This window comes from Henckelia pumila, chromosome 1 (assembly GCF_033568475.1).
Source record: "Henckelia pumila isolate YLH828 chromosome 1, ASM3356847v2, whole genome shotgun sequence".
Lineage (NCBI taxonomy): Eukaryota > Viridiplantae > Streptophyta > Magnoliopsida > Lamiales > Gesneriaceae > Henckelia > Henckelia pumila.
The window spans coordinates 88742914-88766538 of NC_133120.1; the positions used below are offsets into that span (position 1 = coordinate 88742914).

The window sequence follows — 23625 nt, forward strand, 5'->3', positions numbered from 1 at the left end:
CCAGTCATTTCACCTTATATATATATCCCACATGGTGGCATTCAAGTTGTGCGATCCAATGTACCATCTTAAATAATTGGTGGTCTTATTTATTATGAAAGATCATGTATCCTCATTTTTTATGCATGTATGAGATGAATCTTTTGATTTTAACTTCTTGCGACGATTGATTCGGAAAGTCAAAACGAATGAATTGAAACGTAACTTGTGAAATCTATATTGACATATCATGTGCTGGTTGTGATTTTTATGCGTGATTTCTCTATAGATTTCATTAACATCATGATCAAAATTCGATTATGTTGTAAATATTTTTTCGGAAAAATCTGTCACACATAGCTTATCCTAGTGAAATTTACTCAATTGACACGATTTGCTTACTATGACGTTGTTTCGAAAAAACGCATTCATCGTTTTAAAAAAAAAGTTAATTTGGAGTCATTTTATTCTTAAATGAATTGACCAGATTGCCATAAATTACAGCAACCGGGGGCATGTTTGGACCCCATGCGGTTTTATTTATGTCGGTAATTGCATTTGCCCCCTATGTTGTCTTGTCTATATAAATTGGCCACACGCTTCAAAGTGTCTCACACCCTCACACCAACTACCTCCTTCGTCTCTATTTCCATCTTTCATTTCTCATTTTCTTTTCTGTGGCGATAATGGTTCAATTGAAGAAAGTGCTCTCCGGCGAAATTAAACTGAAGCAAAATCTTCTGTTTCCCGGCGCCGGAGTAATGCCGGAGCCCGACGTTCACGTCATTACCTCATGCGGATCGCGGATTCCGGCGCACTCTAAAATCCTCGTACGGCCTCTTTTCTGTTTTTTTGATTTTGATTTCTTGCGTTTTGACATTGGTGTCAGTCCGTCTGATTCATTAAAAATGAACGATTTTTTTTTTTTTTTTTATGTTTTGATTTCGTTAAATGCTGAGGTATGATACATTTCTAAAAGAATTTAGGTCGAATTCTGGTTTTTTTAATCGATATTTCGGGTTGGATTTGTGCAGGCCTCCGCATCACCGGTTTTAGAGAACATAGTAGAGAGGCCGCAAAAGCGCCAGAGCTCGGAACGGAAAATTCCGATCCTTGGCGTCCCTTACGACGCCGTGTCCGTGTTCCTGCAATTTCTTTATTCCTCCAAGTAAGTTTCAATTAACACGCGGAAATTTGTGGTGGTTTTGCTTTTATTACTGTTATTTTCTCTTTTCATCAAAGATTTAAAAAATCTCTGATTTCTCGGGTCAACAATTCTATTTTGATATTTTCTTGTTAACCATCATACGGGAAAGAAAAATTGATGTTAGCTTCTTGTTTAAATATCTGCCGTTCATTATAAATTCTCTGTATTATTTAACACAACTCAATCAATAATTCAAACATTTTTCATGGTCCCCACGACGGGTTGATATTTTGGACTAAAAACAAGATGCATAAGTTGGTTTCCAAAATCACAGGATTGATCTTCATGTATTTGGAATGACCTTAGAATCCTTGATTTCATTCAGGTGTGGAGAAGATGAAATGGAGAAATATGGCTTTCACTTGCTTGCTTTGTCGCATGTATACATGGTTCCACAGCTGAAGCAGTTATGCTCCAAGGGGTTATCACAAAGGCTGAATGTTGATAATGTAGTGGATATGCTCCAGCTTGCAAGATTGTGCGATGCGCCTGATCTTTACCTCAAATGCATGAGATCGTTGTCTAATAACTTCAAAAATGTAGAGAAGACTGAGGGATGGAAGTTCTTGCAAAAGAATGATCCCTATCTTGAGCTCGAGATTCTACAGTTCTTCGATGAAACTGAATCGGTATGCCCCGTTTCCCGTTTTAATGAAACATCATGCAAATTTAGAGTCTTTGTGAGAAGTGAGAGTTGGGATTCTTCATTGGTGATAACAGTTTTGGCCCTTTTTTGTTGTGTAGAGGAAAAAGAGAACAAGAAGGCGTAGATCAGAGCAGAATTTGTATGTTCAACTAAGTGAAGCCATGGATTGTCTTGAGCACATATGCACTGAGGGATGCACCAGTGTAGGTCCATACAACATGGATCCGTGCAAGCATAAGAGTCCATGTACCAAGTATTCGACCTGCCACGGCCTTCAGCTTCTGATGAAGCATTTCGGCACTTGTGCGAAGAGGGCTAATGGTGGATGTTCGCATTGTAAGCGTATGTGGCAACTTTTCAGATTGCACTCCTCGATTTGCGACCAACCTGATGAATGCCGAGTTCCTCTTTGCAGGTAAAGAATTTTCGGCAACGCATGTTTCTTGATTGCTCATTCTCACCAAATATGAATATTAAAGTTAATTAGGTTGGTTAGGTATTATTGATTCCTTGATTGTAAAACAATCATAGGCCGTTTAATTACACGGAAAGAATCAAGATTTATGTTGATTCAATATCGAAATGTGTGCGCCCTTTATCCCTTTTCGTTTTGTTTACCTTAAACATGTTGATCAAAGAGTGAAGTTTGTTTTGTCGCAGACAATTCAAGTTGAAGGGAAACCAAGTTCGAAGAGGAAACGATGCGCAATGGAGATTACTTGTGAAGAAGGTGGTATCAGCCAAAACCATATCATCTTTGTCTCTCCCCAAGAGGAAGAGAGAAGAACCGACGAAAACGCCGCCAGTGGATCAACTTCATCACCATAGCTTCAAATTATCATAAATCAGATTTCATTAGATGGATGCATAAATATAGTTTTGTTTTGTTTTTGTTTTTGGTTTTGTTTTGTTTTGTTTTTTTAATATCAATATATTATATGGTAAAAGAAGGTTGGTAATGATTTTGGGAATAGATGGTTGGTTGGCGACAAATTATTCTATTTTATTCGTTCAATGAATCGATTTTTATCATATCTTGTCTTCAATTTTTATTGTTGAATATATTTTGGCCTGCGAGAATAAGTAGTTAAATAGGGTCCTCACATGCGAATTAAGAAATTCCCTCGATCTCTTGTTTATTAGGTAGTGTTTGGCAATGATTTGAGTGAGAAAAAATTGTGTCGGGAATAATAAATTATTCCTTCTGAGTTAAATTTGTAGCACTATTATTTTATAAATCGCAAACAAATTCACGAACCTACAGCAGGTAACTACACCAGATAATATTATGCGCACATCAGACTTGAAAATTATGCATGAATTTTGGAGAAAACACATGTTCAAATATGAAAAGAAAAGGAAAAAGAAAATAGATATGTAACTTACAATTGTTCAATTCCTCTTCTAACATTGACTATATATTTTAAATATTGTACATAATCAGTATATACAAAAAAATAATAATAATAAACATTCACGAGTCAATTTAATATCTTTTGAAAATAGTGACTTTAATTATATAAGTATTATATGTCATTAATGAATAGTGATCAGATAACCCCAAAAAATCTTTAATTATTTAACGACCCACTAATTGGTGCATTGATTTCAATTCTACCGCTTTCGAATCTCTATTTCTTACAAGCAAATGATGTCAAATATATAAATGATAACGACGTTAGACAAATGAAAGCACAGAGATGAAATCCTTTAGCTGTGATAATTGAAAAATCAAAGAACACAAGATCAATATTGTAAGACTCGGAATTATTTAATTTTAATTCGAGAATATTTAATTTGGCAATATTTAGAGTTTAGAATTAAATTCTAATATTCTTAAATGAATAAGGATTGAAATTGAATTAAATCGCTTTTTTGGGGACTGAATTGCAAATAACCAAAAGTTCAGGAAGAGATCTAGTGATGCAGAAGTGTTTTGTGGCAAGTGTGGTGGACGACATGCTACCGAGCAGTGCAGAGGTGTGTCCGGGAATTGTAATATTTGTCGTCAACCAGGTCATTATGCCAAGGTATGTCCTCAAAGAACAACAGAACGTACATTTGGTGCAAGTTCTTCTCGACTAGTACCTCAGGCAGAAAGACAATCAGTGCATTTCTTTCAGTCTCAGCAACAGATCAGATCAGGAGAAAGCCAGACTGTGACTCAACCTCCTAGGCAACAGGCACTAGTGTTTGCATTGACGGAGGAGCAGGCTCAGGCAGCACCTGACGATGTTATAGCAGGTAACTGCTTTATCTTTGGTTATCCTGCTTACGTTTTGATAGATACAGGTGCATCACATACATTCATATCTGAAAAATTTGTTATGATGCATTCTTTATCGTCTGAGCCATTGCCTACTGTTGTTTCTATTTCTTCACCTTTGGGTGAAGGTATTGAATCTGTTCGAATGATTCGAAATTGTGCTTTGCAATATGACGAGAATGTGATTGATGTGGATTGTATAGTACTTGGATTATCAGATTTCGATTGCGAGATCAAATATTATCCAGGAAAATCCAATGCAGCTGCAGATGCCTTGAGTAGAAAGGTATGTTCATTATCCTTATCTACGATAGGTGTATCACAAATATATTTCTCGATCAATTTTTCAAGTGTTCTTCACAAACCAATAGTGACCGAATAAGAATGATGTAGTCCACAAAAGAAACTTTCACAAGCCAAGGAAAACTTCATGGAATTATATAATTTATATTTATATTTACTTTTAAAAAAAAATTTAAAAAAAAATTAATTTTTTTAAAAACATTAATTGCATTAAGGTCATCTCTAACCACAAAATCTATTTTGGTGCAAGTTCTGTTCTGCACTAAAATAATGTAATTTTTACATCAAATACAACATGCATTTCCAACATATTTACTTCAAATCTTACACCAAAAAAATATTTTAGGAATATTATTTTTTATTTTACATAAATTATTTCTTAATATCTATTTATAAATTTAATAATATGATTATGATTAATTTTTATATGATATAAATAATATTATATTATTAATACATGTAATTATAATAATATTTAAATTATTATGTAATTATTATATATTAATAAAATTATATAATACAAATTAATAAACACATATTATTAAATTTAAATTGATAAATGATTAAAAATTAAAAATAAATAAATAATTAGAAATCTAATTATAATTAAATTGTGTATTTGAATATTTAATTATTAAAATTAAATAAATAAATAGACATTATTATCCACCCAAATTAAAATATGTATCAATTAATTATTATTTTATAACAAGTGAAACCGAAATAAAAGAATTAAAAAATTAAAATAGCGCTATTTTGGTGCATCGCATCCATTGGAAAAGAAAACATTGCACAAAAATAGCGTGCAAGATTGGAGATGCTCTAATGCAATAATACTATGATAGTAATGAAAGCGTATTAATGAATGAGTTGGATATGGTCAAAGTGACATTCAATTAGTTTCAAATATGTGACAAGGTTTCGAGATCAATTGTAATAAACATATCTCTCATTCAAAAACAAACATTTTAAAGAGAGATATCCTACTTTTCCTCGTATTAATTGTTCCTATATTTGATCATTTGATGTAAGTGCCACAAACAACCACGCACGCATCTCTTTACGATAATGATGTCGAAATAGTGCTTGATTCATAACCTCACACGCTCACCCATTCATATGATCACTATCATAAATATTCCACAAAAAATTAGCATTTCTCAAGTGACAGCTTGATGTGTATTAGAATATTTGGTGAAGCACCCTTTTTTCGAGGACAAATCTTATTGCTTCCCCCCCCCCCCCCCCTGATATTGTGTTCTCCGAATCACATGATTAGTGCACTTTCGGCTCCAATATGCGCAATGCTTTCGGGCCATTTTATGATGAAGTAAAGGGCTTCTTTTTCCCTTTTGTGTTCCTCTTTTGGTGGCTCTGTGGGCTGCTCAGGTCATGACACTCTGTTCCGCTCGTGCTTTGTGGGTTTTAGTGTACGTAGTTCACTTCAAAAAATGTATTCGAGAAGAGAGAGCATGTATTATAAAAGAATATTTTTGTTGTCATATCGATGGATTTGGTCTATATATGTAATGAAAAATAATATTTTTGACATAAATAATATTAATATTTTCCGCAAGTTGGGTAATGTCAGAGATCCGTATAACAAAATTAATCCGTGAAATAATATCTCATGACTTTTTTTTTTTTTTTTTTTTTTTTCAGAATCTCGAATGGCTATTCTGAGTTGAGGTTGCTTCATGATGGTGTTTGAAAGGAATAGTTGAGGCTTGCGTGGGTCAAATTTGTTAATTTAACTCATAAATTACACACACACACACGCATATCTATATATATATATATATATATATATATATATATATATAATTGAATAGAATCAAACAATGATTTTCAAAAATTAAATAATCACTTATTTATCAGAAGAACATAATTAGTAAATTAAAATGACGTGAGTTATGTTTTTTTAGTGAGCCGAAGTGTGTAGTCTTATTTTTTGAGTGGGCTTGGCTGTAAGCGGATCTCGATTGGGCTTTTGATGAAGATAATCCATTTTTTGCTATTTGAACAGGGCCTGATGGCCTGTAACATTTCTAGCTGCGTACAATTGGGCCGATGGGCACACATTTATTTTAATTTTGTAAAATAACAATATGTATAATAATATATAATGTTTCAAAAACAAAACAAAAAGATAACATTAGAATTTCTATATCTCTATTTATATTCGCACATTAATTATTTCTCTTTTGTATAATATATATTTCGGTGTTGAAAATATTTTTTTGTGAAAAAATAGAACTATTTTAAATCAATAACTTCAAAGATGGGTTTCTGCGCGATATATTCTGATTATGTATTCAAATAATTATTATGATATTTTTTAAATTATTTTTCTGGATTTTATAAAAATGAGTGGCAATATGGTAATTGACTCATTGGTCTGTAATATGTATACACAGTGACATAATGACATAAAGTTAAGGTCAAAAGTGACGTCAAGTACTATTTTTGAGATGCTCCTTGCTTATGGAAGCATTGCACAGACCAGGTGATAAGAAGGTGTGTTCGTGAAGATGAGTGATTTGACGCTGGAGTGTAAACTAATGCAATTGGATGGTAAGCTTTTTGAGTCCATTTAGGGGGGAAAAACTTGATATCGAATTTGAACAGAATTAAAGCTCAAATTATTTTGTTCGATATCTATTGAACGGTTTACAGAATTTAATATTTTATGATACAATATAATTATAAATTAAATAAAAAAATTTCAAGTATTTCAGACTTCTATTTTCGAATAACGTGTGAATACATTCGAATATTTCGAATTAAACTTGAACTCGAACCTTAATACAAACCAAATTTGATAAAAAAAAATATCAAATTTTTAGAACATTAAATCAAATTCGAGCTTGAGTATTTCTAAATCAAGCCGAATACAAGCCACATATTACTTGAATAGATTCGATTACACCTTTGTTTCACACCCTATTTTTACAATAAAGTATAAACAAAGTGTACATACACACAAGCATATCATATCACAAATTCACCATCTTATTATTATAATAATAATAATAATAATAATAATAATAATACTAATAATGATGTCGATTTTTTTTCTCCGGGTTCGGTCTGGTAGAGCGGATCTCCAAATTTTCAATGAACCGGGTCGGGTCGGGCATGACGAAGCTCTGCACAGACAGAAGCTAAATTAGGGGGCGCCGAAGGTGTTTCGGCGTGACCCCTCCGATACCTAAGTTAGTACTCGAAAGTGAAAGAGCTTGACAAAAAGTAAGAACAAGAGAATATGTGTGCGTGAATGTGTGAACAAGAAGTGAATAGAAGAGATGAATGAATAAACCATGAACCATACCTGTATTTATAGGGGCTTGGAGGGGTAGGTTACCTTCTCAAGGTAGAACATGTGCTAGAGTAGGACTCTACTCGGGTAGGAGCCCTGACCAAGTAGGATTCTAATATCAATTTAAAGATAATATCAAATCTTGGATTCATAAGATATTGTCCTTATCTGTTGATGATCTTCATGTGCCCGAGAATAGTGGAAGGTTCCAGATATTGGACCCTTCTTGGGCTCGGGTCGGGCTCCAACCGTACCAGTTAGGGCTCAATCCCATGTATTCATGATTACGATCTTATTCCCTAACAGGGCCATTTCAGACTGGACTTCTCATAAAACAAGACTAAATGGGCCTCAAAGTGTATTTCCAAAAATATGGATTATTGGGCACGGGTCGGGTTAGACCCGTATATTTTTTAGGGACATCAATAGTACCTCCCCCTAATGGTCTAAAGAAGTATGAAATTTAGACCATATAGTCCTCTGACCGGACCCCGAGCCCCATATACCATGCTTGTAATGTAATATACCACAATGTGTTTTCTGTGAACGGTCCGGATCTCGATCCTTGTCGTGTGATTTCTCTAGACGGCAGAGATCTCGCGACGGTACAATTTCCGAGAGATTCCCTGAGTGACGCGGCTCACCCCGGACCGCTGATCGGGATTATCATCCAACGGCCCACCTTGATTCACTCCCCCTATAAATAGGGCAGTAAAAAATTCTCTTTTCACCTTTCACAGCGACTGCGTTATTCTGTCAAAGTTTTGAGAGCTCGCCCGACCCGCGCTGCGACGACCGACCCTCGCTGGTTCCTTCCGAGCCCTATTACCTTTTTTCCTTCTTAGTAAGTTTTATCCTTTCCTATAAGAATTAAGATGTCTTCCCCGGACGAAAACGTAGTCCGGGAAATAGTAGCCTTTATAGAGGGTTCTCCTCCCCCTGAGGTGCCTGAGCATAACGACTCTTCGGGGTCAGATGTCAACCCGAGCCCTTCTGAGACTCGGGAAGCGAAAATGTGGAGGCTTTATGCCCTTAGATATGACGAAGCTCAATTACGAGAGGAGGGCAAACACTGGTTTGAGGTTTTAGCCTCCCTTTTAGGTCCAGACATGGGCCCGACCATCAGGGACAGGTCGGGGATGCCGGACACTTATGACTTCATACTTCCCGATCGACGAGACCGAGCTCACAAACCCCCCAAGGGTTTTTTAAGTTTTAGTTTAGACCAGGTCAAGATGGGTCTCAGGTTTCCCATCCCCGAGATAATCTTGTCCTTGTGTCAATATTTATGTATATGCCCTAGCCAGCTGACCCCTAACTCTTTTAGTTCTATCAAATCCTTAGGGTTTTTGTTTCGTTTTTTCCGGGTTCCTTTAGATGTAGGGAATTTTACCAAATTCCTTCAAATCAAGAAGACAGCCTCGGGTCGATTTTATATTTCTATCCGACCCGAGTACAAATTTTTAAAGGGAAAACCGAGCTCTCACAAGGGCTGGAACAATAGATTCTTCTTTGTTCGTCCTGAGCCTGAGCAGCCTTGGAGATGTCGATCCAACTGGGCAATGAACTTTACCTCCCCTGATTTTCCTGCCCAGCCCAGTCATGATTTCACCAACTTCCTTGCTACCTTATCTGAAAAAACCTTTCATATCGAGAGCCTAATCAAAGAAGACCTGCTTTGCAAATATGGCTTTTGTAGGAAAGGGATAGAGGTCCAGGGTGATTTAGGTAGGAACACTTAACTTTTCATTCACTTATTTCTTTATCTTCCCGTGCATTCCTATTAACTTCTTCCTTTTTCCTTATTTACAGACGAAAGAATAATCGGGGCTGAAATGACTGCTGACTTCCGAGCCGCGGCCAAGAGATTGAAGCGGAAGAAACCCGAGGCATCTGCCGAATCCGCCACTGAATCTGACCCGCAGATTCCCGACCAGCAATCCAAAAAGACTTCTAAAAAATTCCGAGGAGATGAAACCCCGAGCAAAACTGAGCCCCTTCCTCAAGCCAACATCGCTGCTCCCGGCAAGGGGAAGGAAAAAGTTTACATTGATCTCGGGTCCCTTCCCGAGCATATGGAGCAAGGTGATCCCGACCACCCTTATAGTCCGGGAGTCTCCTTCTTTACTCGACCAGACCAGCCCGGGAGTCTTAATATTTTGCAGCACATGGTCTCTACAGAAGACCTAGAGATAGTCCGGGCAGTTTCGGACAAGGAGGCTGAGGAATCTCTGGCCCTTTCTTTTATGCAGGTAATTCATTTTCACTTTCCCTTAGAATTTCTATTCTCTCATCCTCGAATAATACTTTGACCTTTTCATTTGTAGACCATGGTTTGGGCGGGAGAGGTAACTGCTCGATCTTTCAAGGCCCGAGTTGACCATTCTCTGAACCAAGATGCTCTGGTGAAGCGGATAACCGTACTGGCAGGCAGATCCGTGACCTTAAAGATGCTCATGATCGGGAAGTACATGACATGAGTTCGGACATCGAGACTGCTCAGGACGGATGGGAGGGGGCCAAGAAGCACATCAAGGAGTTAGAATATGCTCTCCTAGCTAAGGATCAGGAGTTCGAGGCTGGATGGGCCCAGAAGAAAAATGATTTCCTCACTTCCTCTGATTTTGCCGACCTGTGTGCTGAGAAGAATGTTGCTTTTTTCGAGGATGGCTTTAAGGGGTGCCTAGCTCAGATCCGGGCTGAAGGTTATTCTGAAGCCGAGCATCCTTTCTCCTCCCTCGACTCTGCCAAAGCCTTGGATGACTTGCCTGATGAGGAAGAGAAGTCGGAGCAAGAGGAGCCTATGTGGGAGGAAAAAGAGGTCGAGGCCAAGGGTGATGCTGCCCCTTGATTTTAACTTTTTTTTTATGTATCCGTTCATGGTTAAAACAATGTCCAAACAAATTTTGTTTTTCTAGATCCTGTGCGATTTTGTTCTAGCTTTTCTTTTTATTTCATGAACAACCCGTGCTGGGTATTTTGATATGACGTGCCAAATTTCATTAAGTATTGAATACATTCCTGAACTGTAAATCTTAACAAAATTTTTCTAAGTATTAAATGAATTCCCGAACTGGAATTTTGACAAACAATTTTACAAAGTATCGAATGAATTCCCGAGCTGGAATCTTAACAAAGTTTTGCTAAGTGTTGAATGAATTCCCGAACTGGAAATTTTTACAAACAATTTTACAAAGTATCAAATGAATTTCCGAGCTGGAATCTTAACAAAATTTTGCTAAGTGTTGAATGAATTCCCGAACTGGAAATTTTGACAAACAATTTTACAAAGTATTGAATGAATTCCCGAGCTGGAATCTTACCAAAGTTTTGCTAAGTGTTGAATGAATTCCCGAACTGGAAATTTTGACAAACAATTTTACAAAGTATCGAATGAATTCCCGAGCTGGAATCTTAACAAAATTTTGCTAAGTGTTGAATGAATTCCTGAACTGGAAATTTTGACAAACAATTTTACAAATTATTGAATGAATTCCCGAGCTGGAATCTTAACAAAATTTTTCTAAGTGTTGAATGAATTCCTGAACTGGAAATTTTGACAAACAATTTTACAAAGTATTGAATGAATTCCCGAGCTAGAATCTTAACAAAGTTTTGCTAAGTGTTGAATGAATTCCCGAACTGGAAATTTATACAAAATTTTAAGTATGAAATATTTACCACGAATGGCGTGGTGAGTGCCGAGCTGGTCGGGCTTTAATTTGACCACGAATGGCGTGGTGAGTGCCGACCTGGTCGGGCTTTAATTTGACCACGAATGGCGTGATGAGTGCCAACCTGGTCGGGCTTTAATTTTACCACGAATGGCATGGTGAGTGCCGACCTGGTTGGGCTCTAATTTGACCACGAATGGCGTGGTGAGTGCCGACCTGGTCGGGCTTTAATTTGACCACGAATGGCGTGGTGTTTGACAAAAATATGTCATTTTTTCATAAGTAATTTCTAACATAAATCTCAAATATTAAGAAATAACAAAAAGGACTACTACTACTATCAAATTTAAAAACAAAAGTAACAAAATAACTCACAACTCATTACTCCTAAGAGGTCGAGTAATTCCCCAAATCTGGTCGGGACTCTAAGAGTAATACTTCTTCAAGTGTTGAGCATTCCATGACCTTTTTCCCCTCTTTCCTTAGGCGTCTTCCAAATAATAAGTGGCTACTCCTGCCTTCCCTATCACCTTGAAGGGTCCCTCATACTTTGCATCCAGCTTCCCTCTCTCTCCATGGTGTTGAATTTTCCTCATAACCAAATCCCCTTCTTGAAAGGCTCGAGGGTATACCCGTTTGTTATAGGCTCGGGTCATTCTTTTGCGATAAGCTGCCAACCGAACTGCAGCTCTAGCTCGATTTTCTTCAATCAGATCCAAATCCATGGCCCTTAATTTATTGTTGTCAGGGCCGTAGGCTATTATTCGAGCGCTTTCCTGTCCAATCTCGGCGGGCGAAACCGCTTCAGTTCCGTACACCATATTGTATGGTGTCTCATCCGTCCCGGACCTTGTTGTAGTTCGGTAAGACCATAACACAGATTGAAGTTCATCCACCCATTTTCCCCGTGCTGAATCTAACCGGGTCTTGAGTGTTTGCACGATAGTTCTATTAGTAACTTCTACCTGCCCGTTACCTTGGGGATAAGCAACAAACGTAAAAACTTGTTCAATCTTCATCTGCTTGCACCAAGCTTGGACCTTAGAACCACAGAATTGTCTTACATTGTCTGATATGAGCCTGCGCGGTATTCCGAACCGGCAAACAATATTTTTTCATAAGAAATTTAGCACTTCCTTTCCGTGATTTTTTCCAAGGGCTCAGCCTCGACCCACTTTTAAAAATAATCAACTGCTACTAATAAAAATTTTCTCTGACCCGTACTGACTGGGAAAGGTCCAACAATGTCAATTCCCCATTGATCGAAAGGACAAAAAGCCACTATTGCTTTCATAAATTCCGCGGGCTTCCATTGCAAATTAGCATGCCTCTGGCAATTGTAGCATGATTTGACCAAGGCAGATGCGTCATTCTTCATGGTGGGCCAGAAAAACCCGGCCAGCAGAGCCTTCCGTGCTAAGGCTATACTACCCAAGTGATTTCCACAACAACCTTCATGTATCTCTCGTAGGACATAATTAGCCTCGTCCGGGCCAAGGCACTTGAGAAGAGGTTGGGAGAATGACCTCTTGAAAAGTATTCTATTAACCATCACAAAACGCAAGGTTCTTCTTTTAATTTCCCGGACCCTTTTGCCATCGTTTGGGAGCTCATTCTTGGTCAGGTATTTGTGTATGTCATATCTCCAATCTCCTTCTAGTACGTTTGCTATTATGTCATCCAGACCTTCAAGTTGAGATACCATATCTTTTCCCTTTAGTTCGGGCTCAGATGGTTCTCCCACGAAACTTGCAAGACGGGCCAATTGGTCGGCCTTTGTATTTTCAGTTCTCGGGATTAGTTCCATAGTGAGTTCGGTAAAATATTTCCTTGGCTTTGTCCAATGCTTGGGCATATTTTATCATCTTTTCATTCTTGGTTTCAAACTTCCCCTTACTCTGTTGTATAGCCAACTGTGAATCTAAATAAAGTGTAGTTCAGGATATACCGAGATTACGAGCAGCCTTTAGTGTTGTAACACGGTCGTTCTCCGGATCGAAAAAGAAAGTGATACCCGATGCAGCGAAAGTTTTAAAATTTTTATATGGAATGATTCCATATGGATATCAAATTCCTACGATTAAAAATGATAACATAAAATTTAAACAATATAAATTTTACCTTAAATCTCGAAGCGAGATTATGGACACCAACAGATTAAACAGCTCTTGTTGTATATCCCAGGAACTGATGAACGAACGTTTCTTCAATCAGGTCCACGAACAGAAGTTTAATCCCTCTGATAGACTGCACTAGAAAGTCTATCAGAAGTTTCTACGAAGAGAAATAACAGATTTGATCTGCTAATTCAAACTGCAAATTCGAAATTTGTAGACTGAAAAATCTCAAAGACAGAGGGAGGGGGGGCGGCCGAAACTAGAGAGAAAATCTCTAGGGTTTTCGAAAATTATGCCTTGTGTTGTGTATAATTTCTGCACTGCAATAACTTATTTATAATATAGGCTGCTAACAGCTTAAGGCATTAGTCATAAGTTCAAGCCTGACAAGCAAAGCCCGCATGTTTAGAAATTAATATAAAATTCATCGTGACTCAGATTGATAAACCAATTTCACCAATGTGTACAGAAACCATTTCTGCATCTTTTAAAGTCAAGATAAATTTTTTGAATCCGAATTCAGTGATTTCCAAAAATGTCCATCACTATGTCATTTTAGGAAATTTTACTCCCTCTACTCTTCAATAAGAAGTCCCACTTCTTTATTCACTAAATTTAACTCTTTAAATTTAATTATCTCAACGGGGATTAAAAATCCATTACTTGTGTGACCCTCAATGGTTCAGGGATACAGCTAGACGTGGGCTCACAACTCCTTGTGACTCGGAACAACAATTTCCGACTTACCCAACGAATCATGGTAAGAGCGCCTAACAACATCGCCCCATGATTCCCTAGATATCACTGATAGTGCCTGCAAGAACCAATAGATTTTGGTTAGCGTATAGTACGGTCCCTTCATCCATATATCCCGATCGAATCAACAACCATTGGCACATCGAGAGTCGTTCGAGATTCGATAACTATGCAATGCATCTTGAAGATCAAATAGTGATATCGCATGTGCTACTAGGAAACCAAGTAACCTAAAACACATCATGTACTCTGGCCAGAGATTCGTCACACTAATATCTCCTCAGATTGCATAGGATATCCAGACTCGCAAGTGTGCGGTGAATCCTTGACAACAAAACATCGACTCCTATATGTGTCGTAACTGTACCCAATCCCGACACCTGATGACCCTAATAGAGTCGGTAAATGAGTCAAAGCACAGTACTAGCATATAGAGTCTCAATGATGTTTCAAGTAATAAGGACTAATGGTGTACAACCAAAATCGCGGACTATATCCACTCGATAAGTGATAACCACTTGGAAAGTCCGAATAGGGTAGTTCGATCATTCATCATATGAATATCCATTTGCATGCTTCGAACATCTCTATGTTCCATACCAATGAAACGTGGTACTCGGCATCGCAAATGCTAGTCTCAATCTCGAGCGATCCTTATCCTTATTTGTGGACGGCTCAATTGACTAGGAACTGTTTAGAATATACAGTGAACATAAGATGTGTTTCATGACAGTGATCTCTCTATATTCACTATCTCATCTTACTTTAGTATATTCAAGGTCTTTATCAAAATAGCAACAGTATATCATTATATAATAATAAGATAAAGTGAATGCCATTTAAAGAACGTATATTATATTAAACAAAGATTGTTTACAAAAAAGAGACTCTCGAAGCCCTTAGCCACAAGTTGGCTAGCGGGGCATCAACTCTTTCAATCTCCCACTTGTCCTAAAGCCAACTAGTCATACTACATAGTCCCATTGCTTCGCGATATTTGTCAAATAATGGTCATGGCAAGGGCTTAGTAAGTGGATCAGCGATATTTTTTGCAGAGGCCACTCTCTCGACAGTGATGTCTCCTCTTTCCACGATCTCCCGGATGATGTGGTATTTCCTCAGTACGTCTTTGGATCTTTGATGAGACCTTGGTTCCTTTTCCTGAGCAACGGCACCCGTGTTGTCACAGTACACCGGGACTGGACCAACAGCTTCAGGAATAACGCCCAACTCTTGAACAAAATTCCTCATCCAAACTGCCTCTTTAGCAGCAGCTGATGCCGCAATGTATTCTGCCTCAGTGGTGGAATCCGCTGTGGTGTCCTGCTTGGAACTCTTCCAAGAGACAGCACCGCCATTGAACATGAACACAAATCCAGAGGTTGAATTTGAGTCATCCACGTCACTTTGGAAGCTAGAGTCGGTATAGCCTTCCAATTTCAGATCTCTTCCTCCATAAACCATGAATACATTCTTAGTTCTTCTCAAGTACTTAAGAATATCCTTCACGGCTTTCCAATGCATTTGACCGGGATTGGCTTGATATCTGCTTGTGACACTCAGAGCAAATGCCACATCCGGTCTGGTAGATATCATCCCATACATGATACTCCCTATGGCTGACGCATATGGTATGTGTGTCATTTTCTCTATCTCTTCGTCAGTCTTGGGACACATAGACTTGGATAGAGAGACTCCATGACACATAGGTAGATGTCCTCTCTTGGACTCATCCATTGAAAACCTTTTCAATATAGTGTCGATGTAGGTAGCTTGAGTAAGTCCTATCATTCTCTTAGATCTATCTCTATAGATCTGTATCCCTAGAATATAGGACGCCTCACCCAAATCCTTCATCGAGAATCTACCTGACAACCATATCTTTGTTGACTGCAACATCCCTACATAATTCCCAATGAGTAGGATGTCATCAACATAAAGTACTAAGAATGTTACCGCATCCTTAACTACTTTCTTGTACACGCATGGTTCCTCCGGGTTTTTGATGAAACCAAAATCCTTTATTGTTTCATCAAATTTCTGGTTCCAAATTCTTGATGCCTGTTTGAGACCATAGATCGATCTCTGAAGCTTACATACCTTATGCTCGCTTCCCATGGATGTGAATCCCTTGGGCTGCATCATATAGATCTCTTCCTTAATGTTTCCATTAAAGAATGCAGTCTTCACATCCATTTGCCATATCTCATAGTCATACCATGCAGCAATGGCAATAAGGATTCTTATGGACTTGAACATTGCGACTGGTGAAAAAGTTTCATCATAGTCAACACCTTGTCTTTGAGTGTAACCTTTTGCAACCAATCGTGCCTTGTAGGTCAGCACCTTACCATCAGGCCCAAGTTTTCTCTTGTAGATCCATTTACACCCTATTGGAACAATTCCATCGGGAGGATCTACTAAAGACCAAACTTGGTTTGTATGCATCGAATCTATTTCCGACTGCATAGCTTCAAGCCATAAATTCGAATCCGCATCAGAAATTGCTTCCTTGAAGTTTCTTGGATCACATCCAATGTCAGGTTCACTTTGATCCCCTTCAAGAAGAAGACCATATCTAATAGGAGGCCTAGAAGTCCTCTCGGATCTTCTAGTAATAGGCGTGTCTTGTGATGATTCTTGAGGTATAGGATCATTATTTTGTATCTCGGGTTCTTCTCGAATTTCTTCGAGTTCCATCATCTTCCCTTTCTTATCCAATAAGAACTCCTTCTCCAAGAAGGTGACATTCCTTGAAACAAACACTTTTGTTTCAGTAGGATGATAGAAATAATATCCGATTGAATTCTTCGGATACCCTACAAAATAACATAAGATGGATCGACTATCCAACTTATCTCCCACTGTCTGCTTTACGTAAGCAGGACATCCCCAAATCCTCAAGTATGAATACTTAGGAGCTTTTCCATTCCATAACTCGTATGGTGTTTTGTCCACTGCTTTAAAATGGACGTTGTTTAACAACAATACCGCCGTTTCAAGAGCATAGCCCCAAAACAAAGGTGGGAGCTCAGTGAAGCTCATCATAGATCGAACCATGTCCAACAAGGTTCGATTGCGACGCTCCGAAACACCATTCAGCTGAGGTGTCATAGGAGGAGTCCACTGAGAGAGAATCCCATTCTCTTTTAGATAATCCAAGAACTCGGTACTTAAGTATTCTCCACCTCGATTTGATCGAAGTGCTTTAATACTCTTACCTAGTTTGTTTTCTACTTCAGCCTTGAATTCTTTGAACTTTGCAAATGATTCAGACTTATATTTCATCAAATATAAGTATCCATACCTAGAATAATCATCAGGAAAGGTAATGAAGTAGGTGTGACCAAATTTTGTACCAATACTAAATGGTCCGCAAACATCTGTATGGATCAAATCCAATAGATTTTGACTACGCTTTGGCTTCCCTTTGAAAGGAGATTTAGTCATTTTTCCTTTGTGGCAGGACTCACAAGTAGGTAGAGAGTTAATATCAGACATATCAAACATGCCCTCTCCCACTAGCTTGTTCATCCTCCTTGAAGAAATATGACCTAGCCTAGCATGCCAAAGGTTTGCCGGGTTTTGATTATCAATTTTTTTTTTATTTGTTGTTACCGGTTTATCAACATAATTAATTGGAACGTCTTTTAATTTTAAGTTATATAGATCGTTTTCAAGTTGTCCACATCCAATTAAACATTCATTCTTGTAAATATTGCAAATCTCATTCACAAAATTGCAAGAAAAACCATCTCTATCAAGCATAGAAATAGAAATAATGTTTTTAACCAAATATGACACATATAAAACATCTCTAAAAAATAACTTAAAATCATTCTACAAAATTAAACAAATGTCTCCCACAGCTTTGGCTTCAACTCGAGAACCATTTCCGATCCTCAGCTGGGTCTCACCCATCCTAAGCTTGCGACTTCTTGTCATCACCTGCAAATCATTGCAAATATGATATCCACATCTGGTATCCAATACCCAAGAAGTAGTATTAAGTGAAACATTTATTTCAATATAAAACATACCCTTCGCAGTTCGCAACTGCTCGAGATATTCCTTGCAGTTACGTTTCTAATGGTCGGGTTTCTTGCAGTGATGACAAACATCCTTGGATTTTTCCATGTTTGAAGCCTTTGTCTTGTTCTTCTTCTCGGGTCCGGTTTTCTTGGATGGGGCATAACGTTTCTTACCCTTTGTACTTGGCCTCTTTTTAGCAGAAGAAGAGGAGCCCACCAAGAGAACCGGTTTATCCTTCTTTAAAGTGGCTTCATAAGTTACAAGCATATTGATCATCTCTTCAAGGGAGGCCTCTATCTTGTTCATATTGAAATTCACCACAAAACCGTCAAACGATGAAGGAAGAGAGAGAAGTAATAAGTCCACATTGAGTTCATGCTCCAATACCAATTCAAGCATTACCAACTTCTGAATGAGCCAAATCACGTGTACCCCATGATCACGGACCGAAGTCCCTTCACGCATGCGACACGTCATTAACTCTTTTACAATAGCGAACCTTTCAGCTCTCGATTGAGCCCCAAAAAGTTCCTTGAGTTGTGCGTGAATGTCAGCAGCATTCACGGTATCCTCAAATCGCCTCTGGAGTTCATCAGACATCGAAGCTTGCATATAGCATTTGGCCTTTATATCATGGTCCCACCATTTATCAAGTTTGGCCAACTCTTCCGGACTTATATCAGCTGGTGCTTCCTTCGGAAGAGATTTTTCTAACACGTAGAACATCTTCTCCGAGGTCAAGACAATCTTCAACTTACAGAACCATTCCGTATAGTTTGCGCCAGTCAGTTTGTTTTGTTCGAGAATAGAGAATAGTGGATTGCGCGAATTCATCTTAATGAAATACTGAAAAGAAACAGACAATAATCAGTGATTGTTTAATTAATTTACTAAGACATAAAATAAGGCAAAATTTATTTTATGAATCTCACTCCCACTATTTTAACGATTTCATTACCCTCTAGTGAAAATGAGAAACATTTTCTTTAGTGGGAACATGGAGTTCAATTGACAAACTATAGTCCCGAATAATATCAGCCAACCATATTTTTCAAATGGTAGAGCCCAATTGCTTCCAAAGCAACCTCCATGTTTTTACCTCATGTCCAATAAGGGCCCAATAATATGATGCCGTTTATTGTGACACGTCAAGATGACCCATCAATATTAAGTTGTGATGGACGGTCGCCATGTGGATCCCAATAATATGAGCCAATCCCATGGGAGTTCCATCCAACTTACAACATGTGTCGATCCAATGTACAGCTTTCCGACGAACGGGCCCCCCCAATAATATGAGCCGGACCGTATCCGCGGGTAGCATCTCATACATTGATCGTTGATGGAAGGTAGGAACATTTAAACAATATTTAAATTTCCTTTATTTATCTTGATATCAATTTTAAATCATATTTAAAATGAGGGATTTTTAATTTTGAAATTTGTCTCATCATTTAAAATTTGTATGCTTGCGGGATTCATACAATTTAGTCTAAACATGCATACAACAATAATATCATATATTATTTTAGGATGATCGATTCCATTACTAATCGATCCGTGGTTGCCAATCACGAGTCTAAGTCCAATCCTAGGTAATATGCAAGTATGCAATGCAATCCTATTATATTGAGCTTCCAATTTACATTTCTTCGGTCTTTATTGTCTGCTGGGCCCACCTTTGTCTTCAAATCTTCATCTCCACTAAGTCTAAAATTTACAATAAATTTCGATTACAAGCAGGGGATACATATTTAAGGGGTGGGAACGGGCCATAAACCAGGCTCACTTTTATTACATATGACAATTCATATTGGGCTATAAACCAGGCCCATTAATAAATCCAACAACAATAATTAAAACCAAATGTAAACAACCTAACATAAACCTATAATATTGGTCATGGCAATCGATCATCCTTATCCAATAATATTTAATTCAAAAATTAATTTATTGGATATCATGCAATGACAATAAATATAAATAGATAAAATCATATTTCATACATAAAATCTTATTTTATATATAAAATCATATTTTATCTAGTTTATCCATAAAATCATATTTTACATATAAAATCCAATTTTATACATAAAATTATATTTTATTATCAATTGTACCAAAATTATTAATTTTATAAAATCTAATTTAATGGATAAAATTTATAAATTTTCCAAAAATTTAAATTTATCCAAAAATCAATTTTTAAAATTTCGGACTCAAACAATTTGATCCGATGCCTCGTGGACCAATCAAAAACAATTTTTAATCGGACCAAAAACTAAAATTTCAAAAATTTCAAAAAATCAAAAAATTAAATTTTAAAATTTCCGAACTGCCCGGGACAATCCCGGGCAGCCCGGCCTCCATGTGGGACAGGGCTGCCCACGTGGAGGTGGGCAGCGATCAAGTCGCTGCCCAGGGCAGCGCACGGGCAACGACACTCGCTGCCCGATTTCCCTGGAATTTAATTTAAAATTTTCGTTTTATTTTTCTGAAAAATCGAGGTTGGTACAATCGAATAAATTTTAATCGTAAAATCCGAGAACAACCTGGCTCTGATACCACTGTTGTAACACGGTCGTTCTCCGGATCGAAAAAGAAAGTGATACCCGATGCAGCGAAAGTTTTAAAATTTTTATATGAAACGATTCCATATGGATATCAAATTCCTACGATTAAAATTGATAACATAAAATTTAAACAATATAAATTTTACCTTAAAATCTCGAAGCGAGATTATGAACACCAACAGATTAAACTGCTCTTGTTGTATATCCCAAGAACTGATGAACGAACGTTTCTTCAATCAGGTCCACGAACAGGAGTTTAATCCCTCTGATATACTGCACTAGAAAGTCTATCAGAAGTTTATACGAAGAAAAATAACAGATTTGATCTGCTAATTCAGACTGCAAATTCGAAATTTACAGACTGAAAAATCTCAAAGACAGAGGGAGGGGGGGCGTCCGAAACTAGAGAGAAACTCTATAGGGTTTTCGAAAATTGTGCCTTGTGTTGTGTATAATTTCTGCACTGCAATAACTTATTTATAATATGGGCTGCTAACAGCTTAGGGCATTAGTCATAAGTTCAAGTCTGACAAGCAAAACCCGCATGTTCAAAAATTAATATAAAATTCATCGTGACTCAGATTGATAAACCAATTTCACCAATGTGTACAGAAACCATTTCTGCATCTTTTAAAGTCAAGATAAATTTTTTGAATTCGAATTCAGTGATTTCCAAAAATGTCCATCACTATGTCATTTTAGGAAATCTTACTCCCTCTACTCTTCAATAAGAAGTCCCACTTCTTTATTCACTAAATTTAACTCTTTAAATTTAATTATCTCAATGGGGATTAAAAATCCATTACTTGTGTGACCCTCAATGGTTCAGGGATACAGCTAGCCGTGGGCTCACAACTCCTTGTGACTCGGAACAACAATTTCCGACTTACCCAACGAATCATGGTAAGAGCGCCTAGCAACATCGCCCCATGATTCTCTAGGTATCACTGATAGTGCCTACAAGAACCAATAGATTTTGGTTAGCGTACATTACGGTCCCTTCATCCATATATCCCGATCGAATCAACAACCATTGGTACATTGAGAGTCGTTCGAGATTCGATAACTATGCAATGCATATTGAAGATCAAATAGTGACATCGCATGTGCTACTAGGAAACCAAGTAACCTAAAACACATCATGTACTCTGGCCAGAGATTCGTCACACTAATATCTCCTTCGATTGCATAGGATATCCACACTCGCAAGTGTGCGGTGAATCCTTGACAACAAAGCATCGACTCCTATATGTGTCATAACTGTACCCAATCCCGACACCTGATGACCCTAATAGAGTCGGTAAACGAGTCAAAGCACAGTACTAGCATATAGATTCTCAATGATGTTTCAAGTAATAAGGACTAATGGTGTACAACCAAAACTGCGGACTATATCCACTCGATAAGTGATAACCACTTGGAAAGTCCGAATAGGGTAGTTCGATCATTCATCATATGAATATCCATTTGCATGCTTCGAACATCTCTATGTTCCATACCAATGAAACGTGGTACTCGGCATCGCAAATGCTAGTCTCAATCTCGAGTGATCCTTATCCTTATTTGTGGACGGCTCAATTGACTAGGAACTGTTTAGAATATACAGTGAACATAAGATGTGTTTCATGACAGTGATCTCTCTATATTCACTATCTCATCTTACTTTAGTATATTCAAGGTCTTTATCAAAATAGCAACAGTATATCATTATATAATAATAAGATAAAGTGAACGCCATTTAAAGAACGTATATTATATTAAACAAAGATTGTTTACAAAAAAAAAGACTCTCAAAGCCCTTAGCCACAAGTTGGCTAGCGGGACATCAACTCTTTCATTTAGTCCGAGCAAGAGTGCTTCATATTCTGCTTCATTATTAGATGCTCGGAAATCCAACCTTACTGAGATGTTGGTTTCCTCACCCCAAGGTGATACTATCACAATCCCGACCCCGCTTCCTGTTTGACAAGATGATCCATCTAAAAATATCTTCCAATGGTCTTCTTGTTCTAACTGGACAGTCTCTGCTAAAAAATCAGCTAGGGCTTGAGCTTTGATAGCAGTTCGGGGCTCAAACTTTATGTCGTACTCACTTAACTCTGTAATCCACTTGATCAATCTTCCCGATGCATCTGGGTTGGCCGCAATTTTCCCCAAGGCGTTGTTGGTGAGAACAGTGATCGGATGAGAGAGGAAATAGGGCCTTAGCTTTCTGGCTGTAATGACGAGGGCCAGAGCTAACTTTTCTTGTGTCATGTAGTTAAGCTCTGCTCCTTTCAAGGCATGACTGACGAAATAAACAGGTAGATGATTCACCCTCTCCTTCTTGACTAGGACCGAGATAGCAGCTTGGGGAGTGACAGCTAAATACACAAAGAGCTCTTCTCCCTGTACTGGTTTGTTCAACACTGGTAGTTCTTTTAGATATATTTTCAACTCTTGAAAAGATTTTTCACTTTGTTCATCCCACTCAAAGTTTTAAGTTTTTCTGAGTGCTTTGAAGAAAGGAAAACTTTTGTCCGCCGCTCTTGAGATGAACCGCGCCAGTGCGGCAATCCTTCCTGACAGGCGTTGGACTTCCTGAATGTTCTTGGGTGACTCCATAGAGATGATGGCCTGAATTTTTTCCGGGTTAGCTTCAATTCCTCTCCTAGTGACCATGTACCCCAGAAATTTCCCGGTTTGAACCCCAAATGTACACTTGCTCGGATTCAACTTTAGTCGATAATCCCGCAATGTTTGGAATGTCTGAG

General features: G+C 37.8%; 1 protein-coding gene across 1 annotated transcript; it reads left to right on the forward strand.

Annotated features, from left to right (window-relative positions):
* Positions 1-597: 597 nt before the first annotated feature.
* LOC140893632 (BTB/POZ and TAZ domain-containing protein 1-like) lies at positions 598-2864 on the forward strand. The gene is made up of 5 exons (XM_073302717.1): positions 598-809; positions 1014-1147; positions 1512-1815; positions 1931-2247; positions 2493-2864. Exons 1-5 carry the CDS (start codon positions 666-668, stop codon positions 2674-2676), a joined length of 1083 nt encoding a protein of 360 aa, XP_073158818.1. The 5' UTR covers positions 598-665; the 3' UTR covers positions 2677-2864.
* The last annotated feature ends 20761 nt before the right edge of the window (positions 2865-23625 follow it).

What these genes read in the sequence shown, in the direction of transcription:
- LOC140893632 (XM_073302717.1), top strand. Translation starts at nt 666, where the DNA reads ATGGTTCAATTGAAGAAAGTGCTCTCCGGCGAAATTAAACTGAAGCAA. An exon ending in CGGCGCACTCTAAAATCCTC is followed by an intron (nt 810 to 1,013) that starts GTACGGCCTCTT and finishes GGATTTGTGCAG; the next exon opens with GCCTCCGCATCACCGGTTTT. An exon ending in CAATTTCTTTATTCCTCCAA is followed by an intron (nt 1,148 to 1,511) that starts GTAAGTTTCAAT and finishes GATTTCATTCAG; the next exon opens with GTGTGGAGAAGATGAAATGG.